Genomic DNA, 17117 nt, shown 5'->3' on the forward strand with positions numbered 1-17117 from the left:
CTCACCGGATGGGGCGGGGGCTAGTGGCATTCCGGAGTGCAGGGGAAGCGCTCATTCCTGACACAGCAGCAGTGTCAACGCACGCAAATAATAACAGCATCATTTTATAAGCCTCCTTTATTAGTCCTGCCTATATGGCAACCTATTGGTTTCTGGTGGGAGGTGGGAGAAAGGGAAGGGGGTCATATTTGAATACAGAGCCGCAAGATAAAGATTGGAGGGCGGGGTCATCCTCTGAGGCACTTTGACCTCGCCCACAGAGGCTGGCGTAGCTGCGAAGGAAGAGGCAGTACCAGTCCAGTGAGCGGGAAGGGAGTTTGAAATAGAGACTTTTCTTTAAAGTGTGTGTGTGTTTTTTGCCCCGGGCCTTTCCTTCTGGATCTTCCGGCCGTTGCAAGTCAGGTCGAGCAGGACGATGGGGGGTTGCACGGCGGCCTGGAGTTGGAGCTTGCTGTTGGCCGGCGCGGCCCTTTGCCAGCCTAAGCCGGGCGCAGACGTTGCACCGGCGGTACAGCAACTGGGCGACGCGAACTGGACCCTGATCCTGAGCGGCGAGTGGATGTTGCAATTGTAAGTGGCAACATGGGGAATGGAACGCGGCCCGGAGCGCGCGCGGGGCGGGGAAACCCCTCCCTTCCCTTCTGTCTCGGGGAAGGGAATCCCTCCCCCTCCACTTACCACCCTGCGTGGGTGGGCGCGCGCTGAACAATGATGACCCGGGAGCAGCCGGGGAATTCCGCCCCCACCCCACCCTCCGCTTCAGTGACAGGCAGCCCAGCAGCAAAAGCAGAGGGAGCGAAGCCACGAATTACAGAGCTCCCCGTTCCCCGGAAACTCGGGCGCTGCAGTGTTTGCACGCTGAATCACCCATTTTTGGATGCGCGTCAGTAACTTTCATCTCTTTGCGGGAGTGATGCAGTTGCAAGGCTTCGCGCTGCCCCGTTTGCAAACGGTTTGGCAGCTCCTTCCCCTCCCCCACCCGCTGTTGTAAATCGTTGCAACCCCACTCCCACGTTCACATAGCGCTTTCAACTTTCCTTTTGGCCCCTCCGCTCTGCTTGCAGTGACCCTTGGCCCGCCCTTGGTTGAAGTGAGATAACAAGACCTGAAGAAGGGTCCAGGCCCGAAACGTCAGCCTTCCTGCTCCTCTTGATGCTCCTTGGCCTGCTGTGCTCATCCAGCTCTACACCTTGTTATCTCAGATTCTCCAGCATCTGCAGTTCCTGATATCTCAGTTTAAAGTGAGCCCTGTTTGCATTCCACCCCCACCAGCAACCTCACCAATATAAATCGTGAGAAATCATTATAAATTGTGAGGAGGGGGTCACCGGACCTGGAATGTCAACTCTGTTTTCTCCTCCACAGATGCGGCCAGACCTGCTGAGCTTTACCAGCAACTTTGTTTTTGTCCCTGATTACAAATCATGGTATCATCCCGCCCATTGCAAATACCACTCATCTTTTTTTTCATCTCCTTGTAGTGTTTGTGGCCTAGGCTCTTCTCCACCTCACGCCATCCAATCGCAGGCTGCATCTTTTTTTCTGTGAACGACAGTTCAAAATGTTTTTGAGGAAGGGTAATAGCTGAAACATCGACTGCCCCTTTCTTTCTGATGCTGCCTGGCCTGCTGTGTTCTTCCAGCCAATTGTTTGTCTTCCTAGTTAAATTATTTTGCCTGTTGGAGAGGTTTTAAAAAAATGCTTGGAAGATTTCATATCTGGGATATAAGATTGCAAAATAATAAGAATTTTCAATCCCCCTTCTCAGATATGTTATAATACACCCCTGGAGCAGGGGGGACTAGAACCCAGGCTCTGAGGTAGGGATGCTACCACTGTGGCACAAGGCCCCAAGTGACATAATTATAAACTTCCTTAGGATTCCCGTTCCACAAAGTTTTTTTCTTGTGTTTGGATGCCCTTTCTACTTCTGCTGCCGTCACATGGCCCTCAAAACATTTTGGGCCAAGTGTGTGTCCAGAAGGGGTTTCTTTTTTAAGAAGCAAAATCCACAGAACCGAGAAGGCAGCAGACAGCTTGTGTGGAGGATTCACAACCTTAGCCAATACTTTTTCAGTGTGTATTTGTGTTGTATTCTTTTCCGGCCCCCCACCTTTTTTTCATTTGGTGATTCTGCTTCCATATCCCTTGTACGAAATTGTAAGAAATTGGAGCAGGATGAGGCAACTTGGCCCCATGAGTTTTCTCTGTCGTTCTGGCTGATCTGATTGTAGACTTAATTCTGCATTCTGTCTTAAACCCAGTGTCCCTTGACACCCTCGGCAGAGGAGACAGCCCTGGGGGGATAGCATGGGGAGAGAGACTCATGAGATCTCTTTGGAGGGAGGAGGAAAACCTCTTCAAGTTAAGCGTCCTTGGAAGAGACTTTGCAGTCTTGGTCATCCAGTGATTTGGACAGTGAGGACTGAAATGCTGGAGGCCAGAGTTAATAGATGTGAAGCTGGAAAAGTGCAGCAGGTTAGACAGCATCCGAGGAGCAGGATAGTCAACGTTTTGGCCCAAAATGTTCACTTTGCTGCTCCCTGGATGCTGTCTGATCTGCTGTGCTTTTCCAACTCTAAATCTATTGACTCTCGCCTCCGGCATCTGCAGCCCTTACTGTCTGCAAACCCTTGATTCCCTTATCAGTCAAAAATCTGCCTATCTCAGCCTCGAAATTGCTCAGTGTCTCAGCTGTGTGTGTTGAATTGCCCAAAGGCTAGGAGAAGAAATTCTGGGTGAACTCTCCCTTAAATGGCAAACCTCACTTAAAAATTTTATTTCCTGCTTCTCATGTTTTTATTTAATAAAAAAGCTGTGCCATAATGTATGTCTGTGACAGGCCAATTCTGAGCAAGGCACTGATAAGATACAATGGTGATAAACCTCTGAAATTGACTGGGCTAGTGTTTGATAGTTCTTGTAAGATAATCTGGCAGCTAGCTTCTTCAGTGTAGAATTTGCAGAAATGTAAAGCACTGGATTTGCTTTTGGTTTCTTTTGTGAAAAAGTTTTACTCACAAGTATCTGAAAGTATTCACAAGTTATTCTGCAAGCTCGTCTGTGAGTGAGTTATTTAGGGAGTTGGGCGTATCTCTTCCAGGATTTCAGTGAGCATATGGATTTTATGGAGGCCCTAACACAAAGAGGGTGCTTTGTACATTTTGGCTGGTGGCATTGGGCATTTCGAAAATGCAGTCCGGTCCTGCAACTGGGCATGTGTAAATAAAACTGAACAAATACTGCCTTTATCTGCCCACAATCTCTTGCATCAGGCTTGTGTTCATGGCCTTCCAATCCAAAATTTGCAACAGCAACAACTTATAGTTGTCTGGTGCTTTTAATATCAGGAAACTTCTGGCTTTGTTTCGCAGGAGTGTTACATAATGTTGGGGCCCCGTTAGGGACATGTTGGGTCTGATTGATCAGAAGCTTGGTCAAAGGTACAGATTGTAAAGAGGGAAGTGGAGGATGAGTGGTGTGTAGGGAGTTCCAGAGCTTTGCGGGCTCCAAATGCAAGAAGGAGAATGGAAATCTTGAACCGGAGACCAACTTTAGAACCACAGTTTGGATCAGTTGGACAAACACTCCCAGTGCAGGAGAGAGATTGCTACTGAAGTGACAAATGATTTTATCGAAGAGTGGTGAAGTTGTTGAAATTTTTGCAGTTTTATTTTGCAACTCTTATCTGCTGAAATGATTAAAAATGTTTTGTCTGATGGGTCCTCGCCACAGCTCATCAAGGGGTAAGATCAATCTGCGAGATTTGTTGCCACTTTCCTGTTTCCTGACAGGGATCTACTTGGTCTGGTGTGGCAAAGGAGAACTGCTTGGTAGACTAACGCGAATCAAAGAATAAGTGATAATTAAAAGAACTGGAAAAACCTGAATGTTTTCCTTTACACTTTGTACTGCATCACTGATGACTCTGTTTTAAGCCCAACAGCACGTTGAGCTCTTCACAAATGTTCTTGTTCAGCTATGTAATGTTGAAAAGGGAAATCAGGACAGGAGTGGTACACTGTGCAGTAAGGTCCTGGGGAGTGTTGCGGAACAAAGAGACCTCGGACTGCAGATTCATAGATCCTTGAGAGTGGAGTCGCAGGCAAATAGGATAGTGAAGAAGGCATTTGGTATGCTTGCTTTTATTGGTCAGTGCATTGAGTATAGGGATTGGGGGGAGGCCATGTGGCAGCTGTACGGGACATTGGCTAGGCCACTTTTGGAATGCTGTGTTCAGTTCTGGCCTCCCTGCTATAGGAAAGATTAGTGTTAAACTTGAAATGGTTCAGAAAAGATTCGTGAGGATGTTGCCAGGATTGGAGAGTTTGAGCTATAGGGAGAGGCTGAATAGACTGGGGGTGTTTTCCCCGGAGCGCCAGAAGCTGAGGGGTGACCTTGTAGATATTTATAAAATCATGAGGGGCATGGATAGGGTGAATAGCCAAGGTCCTTTCCCTTGGGTGGGGGTGTCCAAAACTAGAGGGCGTAAATTTAAGGTGAGAGGGGAAAGACTTAAAAGGGACAACTTTTTCACAGTAGAGTAGTGTGTGTACGCAATGAACTGCCAGTGGAAGTGACGGAGACTGGTATAATCATAATATTTAAAAGGCTTCTGGATGGGTACACGAATAGGAAGGGTTTGGAGTGATATGGGCCAAATGCTGGCAAATGGGACTAGATTACTTTTAGGAAATCTAGTTGGCATGGACGAGTTGGACTGACATTTTCTGTGCTGCATATCTCTATAATTGTACTTCGTAGTCAGCTCAGTGAAGTTCTGGGAGCACTTAACTGGGATGTGAATCATCAAGATCTGTGATGCTTATTGCTGCTCCCACATTGATGTGTTGTGCTAAACCTTCAGCATCAGACTTTGACAGCCTCGGCTGCATCTCTGTACTGGGCCTCCGCTCTGGAGGATGTGGCCTAATGATTAGTGTCTCAAGTACAGGCATTGAATAGTTCATTAACATGTACACGTGGTGAGTCCATTCTAGACTCGCTGCAGTGCAACTCTGTTGAATACAAGAGAGGTTGGATAGACCAGGATTGTTTTCCCTGGAGTAGATAAGACTGGAGGAGGTGGGGTCATGAGCGAGATGCGTAAGGTTATGAGGGGCATTGGAGGATAGACAGGTAGAAAGTGCCTCCCCTTGGCATCAGTGCCCGAGGAGCATAGATTTAAGCTCGGGGCAGGAAGTTTAGAGGGGATGTATGGAGAGGTGTTTTTCACTCAGAAGGAGGGTGGTGGGTATCTGGAACTCACTGCCCATAAGGGTGGTAGAGGCAAAAACCCCCATACCGTTGATGAGCTATTGAGATGTGCGCTTGCAATGCCAAGGCTGTGGGGCAAGTATTGGAAATTGGGATTAGAATGGGTGGTTGTTTTTGACTGGCACTGTTGGTGATGGGCCAAAGGGCCTTTTTCTGTGCTGTTTATCTCTGTGATTGTATAAGAAAATCCATCTTTTTACATAGATTTGGTCATGGATTGTAATTCCATTCTTTTCTGTAGAAAATCAGACATAAAGCAGATGTCCCCAGTCCCAGACAATCATCTATTACTCAAGCGAACAGGGACCACTAAATCTTGCCCTGGCCATGCATTGCCTGAAACTGTTTGCTCAACTTCCTACCTGTTTATCCTCCTCCTATCTTCTGTCCAGTTAAATCCTTCATGTTCCCAAGGCCTTTCCAGAAGATTCTACTGATTCCCACCTTTGTGGGTTACCAAGTTCGTTTGGAGAGTTCTGTTCCTGTAGTTGAACATAGGAATTTCCAGTTAACTCATAGTCAGTTTAACTCTGCGGTCTCTCACACCTCTAATACTTCTTGGCGATAGTAGGAATTGCAGATGCTGGAGTTTGAGATATCAAGGTGTAGAGCTGGATGAACGCAGCAGGCCAAGCAGCATCAGAGGGGCAGGAAGGCTGACGTTTTGGTTCGGGACCCTTCTTCAGAAATGGGGGAGGGGAAGGGGGCTCTGAAATTAATAGGGGGTGGGGGACCAGTGATAAAAGATGGATAGTGGAGCAGATAGGTGGGAGAGAAGACGGATGGGTCAAGGAGGCAGGGCTGAAGCTAGTGGAGGTGAGTGTTGGTAGGGAGTTGGGATGGGGGTTGATCAATGACGAGGGAGGGGCAGATAGGTGGGAGGGAAGACAGACAGGCCAAGGAGGTGGAGATAAAGCTAGTAGCGGTGAGTGTAGGTAGGATGTGTAGGTGGAGGTTGGTCAGTGAGGTGGGAAAGAAGGCAACTGGTTGAGAGGGGGTGCTGGCCTTAGGGTGATGTTGGGGGTGGGGAGATTTTGAAGCTCGTAAAGATTTAGCCTACAGTCATGTGAAGGATGATGCTTTGTACAGGAAGAATGCTCCTTTATTGCTAACCTCCCCCCCCCCCCTCAACCGACCCACAATGCGGTGCTGATCTGGTTGCGAGCAGGAGTAGGGGTGGATGAGGCCCTTATTGGTCCACCTCTTCTACCATACCATCAGACTTACTGCAGGAGAGGGCACCCCATTCACTCTATCTCTCTGCTGATGCTGTCAGATCTGCACAATATTTGTAGTATTTTCTGGTAATCATTTCAGGTCACAGGCATCTGCAGTAGTTTTGTTTTTATTTCCTTCATTCCTCTCTCGCTCGCTCAGTTTCCTTTTATCTCCCTCTCTTTATTTCTCTTTATCCACCTCTCCCTCTCTCTTTATGCACTTCTCCCTCTCCTGTTGAACATATTCACTGTAATAGATGTCTGAAGACTTGGTAATACATTGGCCCCCAGGTCTGTGAGAATTCGGATTGAAGTGCTTCCCAGCTGTTCTGCCTACCCCACGAGTAGCTTATATTTATTTTTTACAGATTCTGTTCAGTATTTATCAGGCATTTGCTCACAGTTGGACTTGTTCCACAGGTTATTAATAAGGCCAAATTTGGGGATTGCAATAGGAGCATAGAGAATAGGAGCAGGGATAGGCCATTCAGTCCATTAAGCCTGCTGCACCATTCAAGCTAATCTCTACGCCAATTCCGTTCTCCTGTTCTCTTTCCCCCAAACCTGCTGACACCTTTTAGTTTCTAGAAACCTGTCTCTTTCTTGTAACTATATATTCAGTCTGTATATTCCTGCAGGTTAGCCAGGAAAATGTGAGCTCTGTTTGTGTTGCACAGTGCACCAGGAAAGAACTAAGAACTGGAGTAGACCATTCGGCCCCTCAGGTCGATTCCACCCTTTGTGGTTTGCACCTTGGCTTGATCTGCTTGATCTGCCTGCTCTGCTCCTAAGAACTTAGCGACCATAAATGTATTTCTCTTGGCATTGATGCTTTCAGTTGATCCCCGACCTCTACACCTTTTGGGGAGTTGAGTTTCCGTGAACGTCTTTCTTATGATGTGTCTCTTGGGCTCAGTGAGAGTCCCTAGAGGAAGTTATACAGGTGGATCTTTTGTTTAGCAAATTGCGAGCTATTGGAGAAATGTATTCATGAGTAACGCACTTGACCAAGTCTGGCTGTAGTCCTCTCCAGCTCAGTGGGATGGCACAGATTAGGCCTAGTTGATGTTCTGTGAGATGGGATTGTGCCAGAAAAGAATTTGGGCCAAATAATTTGGCCCTTCAAGTTTTTGCGCAGTCCATCTCTGTATGTATAGGATATATATGTGTTCAGACCTAGTATATTTAATAAACAACTTTCAATTGTGTAGGTTTTTTTCATCACATCAAAGCCTTTACAATCAGCCAAATGTGATTCTTGTTGCATTGTAAACGCAGCAGCCAACTTGTACACAGTAAGATCCCACAGGAATTGGTGCGATAGTGACCAGCCAAGCTGGTTGCGGGTTGCCAATTGCTGGGGAAAGTATTAATGAGGAGAAATGTCTTCATCCAGAGAGTTGAGAATCTGTGGAATTCTCTGCCACAGGAAGCAGTTGAGGCCAAAATACTGAATGTTTTCAAGGAGGAGTTAGATATAGTTCTTAGGGCTGTATGGGCCTGTTTTCTCTGTTTTTCATTGGCAGTAGTTCTAGGAAATACTCCCCTTTTTTTTTCTTCAAATAGTGATGGGATCTTTTCCTTATCTCTGAGAGGGCAGATGGCTTCCGTTTCATGTCTGACCCAGAAATTTACACCAACAGCAGTGCAGCACTCTCTCAGAATCGCACTGGAGTGTGTATATTTCAGTCTGAGATAGATCCTCGAGGTGAATCAAGGGTTACAGGAAAAGGGCACACAAGTGGATGTATGGAGTGGTAATGGGAACTGCAGATGCTGGAGAATCCAAGATAATAAAGTTCGACTAGGCGGATGAGGGTGTCGGTGGAGGGGGACTGGTCGGGCCTGCGGGACAGGAAGAAGCGGAGGGCCTTGAGGCCACCTGCATGTGGAATGAGGTGTATAGGGACTGGATGTCCATGGTGAAAATGAGGTGTTGGGGGCCAGGGAATTGGAAGTCCTGGAGGAGGTGGAGGGCATGGGTGGTGTCACAGACGTAGGTGGGGAGTTCCTGGACCAAAGGGGAGAAAATGGAGTCCAGATAGTTGGAGATGAGTTCGGTGGGGCAGGAGCAGGCTGAGACGATGGGTCGACCAGGGCAGGCAGGTTTGTGGATTTTGGGAAGGAGATAGGAACGGGCCGTGCAGGGTTGGGGAACAATGAGGTTGGAGTCTGTGGGTGGGAGGTCCCCTGAGGTGATGAGGTCATGAATGGTGTTGGAGATGATGGTTTGGTGCTCGGGCCTTTGGTGCAGATGGCCTCAAGGCCCTCCGCTTCTTCCTGTCCCGCAGGCCCGACCAGTCCCCCACCACCGACACCCTCATCCGCCTAGCCGAACTCGTCCTCACCCTCAACAACTTCTCTTTCGATTCCTCCCACTTCCTACCGACTAAGGGGGTGGCCATGGGCACCCGCATGGGTCCCAGCTATGCCTGCCTCTTTGTAGGTTACGTGGAACAGTCCCTCTTCCGCACCTACACAGGCCCCAAACCCCACCTCTTCCTCCGTTACATTGATGACTGTATTGGCGCCGCCTCTTGCTCCCCAGAGGAGCTCGAACAGTTCATCTACTTCACCAACACCTTCCACCCCAACCTTCAGTTCACCTGGGCCATCTCCAGCACATCCCTCACCTTCCTGGATCTCTGTCTCCATCTCAGGCAACCAGCTTGTAACTGATGTCCATTTCAAGCCCACCGACTCCTACAGCTACCTAGAATACACCTCCTCCCACCCACCTTCCTGCAAAAATTCCATCCCCTATTCCCAATTCCTCTGCCTCCGCCGCATCTGCTCCCACGAGGAGGCATTCCACTCCCGCACATCCCAGATGTCCAAGTTCTTCAAGGACCGCAACTTCCCCCCACAGTGGTCGAGAACGTCCTTGACCGCGTCTCCCGTATTTCCCGCAACACATCCCTCACACCCCGCCCCCGCCACAACCGCCCAAAGAGGATCCCCCTCATTCTCACATACCACCCCACCAACCTCCGGATACAACGCATCACCCTCTGACACTTCCGCCATCTACAATCCGACCCCACCACCCAAGACATTTTTCCATCCCCACCCCTGTCTGCTTTCCGGAGAGACCACTCTCTCCGTGACTCCCTTGTTCGCTCCACACTGCCCTCCAACCCCACCACACCCAGCACCTTCCCCTGCAACCGCAGGAAATACTACACTTGCCCCCACACCTCCTCCCTCACTCCTATCCCAGCCCCCAAGATGACTTTCCACATTAAGCAGAGGTTCACCTGCACATCTGCCAATGTGCTATACTGCATCCACTGTACCCGGTGTGGCTACCTCTACATTGGGGAAACCAAGCGGAGGCTTGGGGACCGCTTGTTCGCAATAAACAACTGCACCTCCCAGTCGCAAACCATTTCCACTCCCCCTCCCATTCTTTAGATGGCCTGTCCATCATGGGCCTCCTGCACTGCCACAATGATGCCACCCGAAGGTTGCAGGAACAGCAACTCATATTTCGCTTGGGAACCCTGCAGCCCAATGGTATCAATGTGAACTTCACCAGCTTCAAAATCTCCCCTTCCCCCACCGCATCCCAAAACCAGCCCAGTTCGACTCCTCCCCCAAGTGCACCACACAACCAGCCCAGCTCTTCCCCTCCACCCACTGCATCCCAAAACCAGTCTAACCTGTCTCTGCCTCCCTAACCTGTTCTTCCTCTCACCCATCCCTTCCTCCCACCCCAAGCCGCACCTCCATCTCCTACCTACTAACCTCATCCCACCTCCTTGACCTGTCCGTCTTCCCTGGATTGAACTATCCCCTCCCTACCTCCCCACCTATACTCTCTTCTCCACCTATCTTCTTTTCTCTCCATCTTCGGTCCGCCTCCCCCTCTCTCCCTATTTATTCCAGAACCCTCACCCCATCCCCCTCTCTGATGAAGGGTCTAGGCCTGAAATGTCAGCTTTTGTGCTCCTGAAATGCTGCTAGGCCTGCTGTGTTCATCCAGCCTCACATTTCATTATCTTGGATGTATGGAGTTTTGGACCAGCCGTGATCCTGTTGAATGCGAGAGCAGGCTCGAGGGGCCGAAAAGCCTATTCTTGTTGCTTATAGTCACTGCAGATTTTTTTGCACAAGTTTTTTTTAGAGTGGGATCCGAGCCCAGCACCTCCTCGACCACTCACTTGGTCAAGTCGTCGATAGCAAATGTGGGTGAATTTTACTTCTTTGTATGAATATGTGCCAATGATTAACTGAGATATTCACTTCCCCACTGTGCCCCAAGTCTATTTAATTCCTGAAGTGATGACAGGCTGTGCTCCCCCTAATTGTCCCGGTGAGTACCCAGTCAGCGTGTGGGTTATGGCTGTGAAAGTTGTGGCCCTTTTCTGAGAGTTTGTCGTTCTGTTTATTTGATGCCTGAGCTTCTGGGAACACATTAATGAAATGCAGTTTGTCTGCTGCAATGCGTCAAGCATGAGTTCCCTCTCACTTTTCACCAATGTGGAAATTTGGAGTGACTTCATTTTCAGGTTGCATTATTCTAGCTGAATTGTACTTGTGGGAAAATATCACTGCTTTAATGGGCAATTTATTCCAGTGTTTGCGTGCATAGGAAACTCAAGAGTAGCAAGGGGTTATCTTTCAGGGATTTGCTTCAACAGGATAATGGAGTGGGTGCAATATATTTAGCTCAAGTGTGACTCACCCCCACAGTGTTGACTTAAGATTGGTGCTTGACAATACAGAACCTTTACTTTATGTTTACCTTGTCGGAAACATAACAAGTATAAGCATTTTTTTTAACAGCACCTATTTTCCTAAAACATTAAACACAGCTAAATTAACACTGTCATTTCAGAGCAATATTTGGCTTAGATGAAAATATTACATTTTCAAGTCCATTGCTTTGAAAGTTGTGGTGTAGTTTAGCGGTTAATGATGGAAAATTAAGGGGAGTTAATTTGAAAGATTTTTGCTGGAAGCTTTGTGAATTGTCTGATACTGTAGACTGAAGACAAGGCAGTAAGAAAGATATCCCAAGTTTTCTGCTTGGAAAGGTAAGCTGTGGGAGGGAGACTTGAGGCTGCGCAGAGATCGTGACAGCCAGCGATAGTGGGCATTATAGGTGATGTGCAAAGTTATTCACTTCAGTTGAAAGGTTAGCAAAGCTGGAGACCTTTTTTAAAAAGTGTGAAACTGGCAAACATTTGGATGGACATGGTTGTGCTCTTGCAAGGAATGCAAAAGGTTAGCGCACAATCCAAACGATAAATGACAAGTTGGGCCTCCAGTGCAAGATCGGAGTGCACAAATAAAAGAAGTCTTGCTCCAAGGCTTTAGTGAGATCATGCCTGGAATGTTGTATTATGCAGTTTTTCCATCCATATTTAATAATGTACTGGCATTGGAGCTGGAATAGTGCAAGTTCACTGAATTGGTTCCTGTTGTGAAAGAGTTAATAAAGAGGGCCTGCGTTTTCTGGAGTTGTGAAGAAGGAAAAGCGATTGTATCTGGATGTGCAATGTTCTGAAGTGACTTGATGGGTAGACCAAGGCTTGCCAAAGTTGTGGTCAGCACCCCAAGTAGGGCCGAGAGCTGAAATTTTGCATGATGCGAAGATGTTGGCGCTGGAGTCAGGTGGACAAGGTCAAAAAAGTCCAGTGTTGGATTATAACTCGATGTTGTGTGATTTCTGATGTTTTGCAAAGCTTGAAGGCTGTGTTTTAACGTGGAGCTGTGCTTTACCCTTGCTTCAGTAAGACCCCCAGTCTTCCCCCCGGCCTCAAACTCCACCCCGACAGATTTCGCTGAGGGATTGCAACAATTCTCAAGCCTTTAAAATGGGCCTGCAGTCGGGTTGGAGTTTTGGGTAACACAAGGGCTGATTGAAAGGTTGTGGGGCAGTGTTTCCACTGGCCTAAACCCATCACTGGAGAAGGGAACAATCACTTTGGACTGAGATGAGGAGAAATCACTTTGCTCAATAGGTTGTGAATCTTCAGACATCTGTATTCACCCCTGGCGAAAACCACAAGGATTAAGGATGCGACTTCATTGAATACACTTAATGCTGGAATAGACAGATTTCGTTCTTAGGGCATCGAGAGGAAGACCGGGAAATTGGAATTAAAGCCTGAAATCGGTCGTCATCCTATTGAATGGTAGGACAGGTTTGATGGACCCAAAGGTCTAATGTTGCTGTGTCTTTCTTTTTCCTTTTTAATTGCATTCATGCAAACAGTTTGCGGTTTACCTAGCAATTTAAACATGGCCCTACCATATGAGTTGGGCTTCTTCATAATTCTTCAGGTAGTTATGTCTCAGACTAAATGAAAATAATTTGTTTTGGGATGAACATACTTTTGTACTAGAAAGGTCTCCTGAGTTGCTGTGGAGCCTGCATGAGAATGGTGCTCGTAGTAGCATTCGCAAATAACATTTGTTACTGAGACGTGGCCACCAACAACTTGACTGTCTGTCAGTTCAGTTCCAGAAACAAAGCTGCCCCGTTTGTTTTGGGGCTTGAATTTATTAACCGCACAGTCTTAAAGCTCCTCGCCCCTGGCAGACCCACCCCTTTCTACTTTACCAGCACCCTGTTAATTCGTTCATCAACTACCTCCAGTCACAAGCTGAGTTACTTGCAATGTTGTCATTCAGGAGTAAGGTAAAAGAGGTTGGAGAGGCAGAGAGATCTCTGGAGGGGATTCAAGAACTTATGGCCCAGTGCTGAAGACACACTCACCGGTGATAAAGCAGCCCACTTGACTGGAACCACTGCGTGGAGCAGAGAATGTCCGGGATGTGTCTGAAACGCTCAAAAGTGGAAGAGTAAGCAAAATCTCTGAGGATTATGGAGCTGGGGTAGGTTCCAAGACATGGGGAAGGACTTGGTGATCAGCATTGGAAATTAGACAATGTGAATTCTTTTTGTTTTTTTTTTCTTATTCATTAATGGGACCTGGATGTCTCTGGCAGTGCAAGCATTTATTGTCCGTCCCGAGAAGTCTTTGAGAAGGCGATGGTCAGCTACTTTCTTGAACCGCTGCAGTAAATGTGCGGTAGGTAGATTCTCAATACCCTTGGGGAAGTAGTTCCCAGATTTTGACCCAAAGACAGTGAAGGAACAGCGGTTGGGTTTCCAAGTCAGGATGGTGAGTGTCTTGGAGGAGAACTTACTGATGATGGTGTTCCGATGTACCTGCTGCCCTTGTCCTTCCAGCTGAAAGTAGTTTTGGGTTTGGAAGGTGCTGATGAGGAATCTTTGAATTCCTGCAGTGCATCTTGTTGATGGCACAGTCTGCTGCTACTGAGTGTCGCTGGTAGATAGAGTGGATATGGTGCCAGTCGAGCGGGCTACTTTATCCTGGATGGTGTTGAGCTTCTTGAGTGCTGTTGGTGCTGCACTTATCCAGGCAAGTGGGGAGTATCCCATCAGACTCCTGACTTGTGCCTTGTAGATGATGGACAGATTTTGGGGAGTCAGAAGGTGGTGAGATGAGTTGCTAGCTGCAAGATTCCACTGATCTGCTCCTGTAGCTGCTATTTACATGGCAAGCCCAGTTCAGTCTCTGGTCATTGTTAGTCCCTAAGCGTGGTGGTAGCTGGTATGCGAAGACTGACAAATCTTATTGGGCTATCTATTACTGGCAGACCAGGTGTGTCCAAGTGTTTGTGCCTGTCTCATCTTATAGTTGTAGTTAAAAGGCTTCTGTGAATAATGAAGCTATGAAAAAAGACTATTCTGGTGCTTGTGTGCAAGTTCCTCAAAAAACAAGTCAACACTTTCAAAACTTAAGAAAACTGACCAAGCAAATCCACATTCAATTTGAAAGTGTAAAGTAACATTGACCAATGGGTATGATGATTAGATGTAAATACTATGTATAAATATCAGAGATTGTTCACTTGGAAAAATTTAGTAACTTGTGTTATGTTTCCCAGCAGATCTACAATATACCTTTTTAAGGGATATACTTATGATATCATGATATGATGAACTCATGTAACCTGATGGTAGAAAGCTCTCAGTCTCCATCATACCAAGCTCTGTCCTCATGAAGCATGACACGCTCAGGGAAGTGTTCTACAGTGTGATGAATTTGCTTAGCTTGAGCCCAGGCATTCAAGTATTTAAACTGTTACTTGCTGATAGAATCACACACTAGAGGCCCTTCAGCCCATCAAGTCTGTATCACTAAAATTATACTAGTGGTTACACTGGACCCACTTTCCCATACCAGTCCCATTTTCCCATAGCCTTGGATTTTTTGACACTTGAAGTGTTCGTCCAAATACATTTTAAAGGCTGTGAGGTTTACTGCCTTAGCTAAACTCCCAGGCAATGCATTCCAGAACCCCACCCTCTGAGTGTAAAAGATTTTCCCTCGCTCTCCTCTAAACCTGCCTTCCTGTTTCACTCCATTAAGTTCACCTATGGTCTCGACCTGCTCTTTGGGTAACATGAGACTCTAGCCTTTATGATGGTGTAGGACCGCACCCCATGGTATTCTAGTTGGGACAGGTCGTGGATTTTAAACGTGCCACGGGACATTTAGATTTGAACAGCCCTACTCGGGCATCTTGTGACGGTTCGGATACAGAGAGGTCTTGAACTTGAACCTTCTGGACCAGAGTTAGGGACGTTATCACTGTGCTACTAACAATCGATCGAGAAAGGAATCATGACAAATTATCATTCATTTCTTTAGATTTTTTTTATCATACTAGTGTCTTGCAATCCATTTCACAGTTTTGTAAGAGGCCAAGCTTTGGAGGTCAGTGAGATTGAAAGTCTCTAATAGATCATAGTAGCATAGAATTCCTGCAGTGTGGAAGTAGACCATTTGGCCCTTTTGAGCCCAGACACGCTCTTCGAAGAGCATCTGACCCAGATCTACACGTCTCTGCCTTATTCCTGTAACCTTCGTTTCCCATGGCTAACCCACCTAGCCTGCACATCTCTAGACGCTATGAGGCAATTTAGCATGGCCATTCCTCCTAAGCTGTACATCTCTTGGACTGTGGGAGGAAACCAGAGCACCCGGAGGAAACTCGCGTAACAGGGAGAATGTGCAAACTGTGTGTGGACAATTGCCTGAGAGTGGAATCAAACCCAGATCCCTCGCATTGAGAGGCAGCAGTTCTAATCACTGAGACACCGTGATATTAAATATTTTTAAGCGTAGCTCGGAGGTGGGGTGGGTGTCTGGGGGAGGTGGGTAACGAAATCTATCCTTGAGATTTCAGTTTCGTGATCGCACATGTATCCCTCTGAGCTGAGAGCTCCTAGTTGTTAATCCCCTTCACAATTAGCATGTTATCCTGTTCCCAGCGAGGTTCTTTCTGTATTGCTGAAAGATACTGTACTGCCTGCTGTCCATCCTTCACAGATTACAGAGCAACTCGTTAAAGTTGACAGCAGCAAATGGCTTTATTTTTAAACTGAGCCACTTTGATATTTTAACTTCCAAAATATCCCCCCACTTGTGTGGCGTCATTGGTGAAAGTGAATAGCCCAGGAAGCAGCATTGTTGGTGTAGATGGTTGGTGGCAAATGATCAGCTCGGTTGTTTTCAGTTCGTATCATTTTAACTTTTAGCCGATTATTGAATGGCAGTGCAAGCATTGTACATTGTACAGGCTGGGTAGATTAGCCATGGGAAATGTGGGGTTACAGGGATAGGGAAGAGTGGAGTAGGTTGGGGTAGCGTGCTTTTCGGAGGATCAGCCTGGACTCGAAGGGCCAAATGGCCTGCTTCCACACTGTAGGAATTTTATGATCTATGAGAGACTTTCATAATCTCACTGACCTCCAATGCTTGGCCTCTTACAGAACTGTGAAATGGATTGCAAGATGTTTAAAGAGATGGTGCTGTATGGATGACTTGCAGCCCAGAAGACCCAGATAATCGACTGGAGATGTGAATGCACATCCTACCGTGGACTCTGGTGTAATTTATATTGCAAATTAAAATAAGTGGCATTGCAAACCAGTCTTGGTAAGACAACCAGGGCAGGACTTATATTGCTGGTATATTCCAGATATTGCTGGAACTGTAGGGGGAGTGTTGTCGAACAGAAGGACCTAGGAGTTCAGGTACATAGTGGCGTCACAGGTAGGGGGGATGGTGAGGAAGGCATTTGGCGTGCTTGTCTTCATTGGTCATAGCATTGACGCTAGGAGCTGGGACACCATGTTATGGCTGTACAGGATGTCAGTGAGGCCACTTTTGGTTGCCCTGCTACAGGAAGGATGTTATTAAACTAGAAAAAGTGCAGAAAAATTTACAAGGATGTTACTGGGACTGGTGGGTTAGAGCGAGGGCTGGGACTTTTTATCTCTGGAGCATAGGAGGTAGAGGGTTGACTTTATAGAGGTTTATTAAAAACACATATGAGAGTCATAGATAGCTGAGGCCTTTGCCAAAGGTTGGGAGGTTTCAAATCGAGAGGGCATAGGTTGAGTAGATGGTTCTGTTCTTAACTCTGGATTGGACACTGGTTAGTAAAATAGTTTTTTTTCATTCCTCATTTTGAAATCACTTCCGTTGGATCTGTGCAAATTTCAATGGCAAAACACACACAAAAATGTGGTCATTGGCAAGTTTATTGTGACAAAGAAATTTGTGGTTTGGGTTG

At 47.0% G+C, this 17117-nt stretch overlaps 1 protein-coding gene across 3 annotated transcripts in view; it reads left to right on the plus strand.

Moving 5' to 3' along the window:
• The first annotated feature begins 244 nt into the window (after positions 1-244).
• tmx4 (thioredoxin-related transmembrane protein 4) overlaps positions 245-17117 on the plus strand; it is a 46539-nt gene continuing 29666 nt past the window's right edge. The window contains exon 1 of one of the 3 annotated variants that reach the window (XM_048536774.2): positions 245-570. In XM_048536774.2, coding sequence (XP_048392731.1) covers positions 416-570 — 155 coding nt within the window. In that variant the 5' untranslated portion in view covers positions 245-415. Of the gene's footprint in view, positions 571-3483; positions 3747-17117 lie in introns of those variants that run through there. The other 2 variants (XM_048536772.2, XM_048536775.2) reach the window with 2 other exon arrangements.

This window comes from Stegostoma tigrinum, chromosome 9, assembly GCF_030684315.1.
Source record: "Stegostoma tigrinum isolate sSteTig4 chromosome 9, sSteTig4.hap1, whole genome shotgun sequence".
Taxonomy (NCBI): Eukaryota; Metazoa; Chordata; class Chondrichthyes; order Orectolobiformes; family Stegostomatidae; genus Stegostoma; species Stegostoma tigrinum.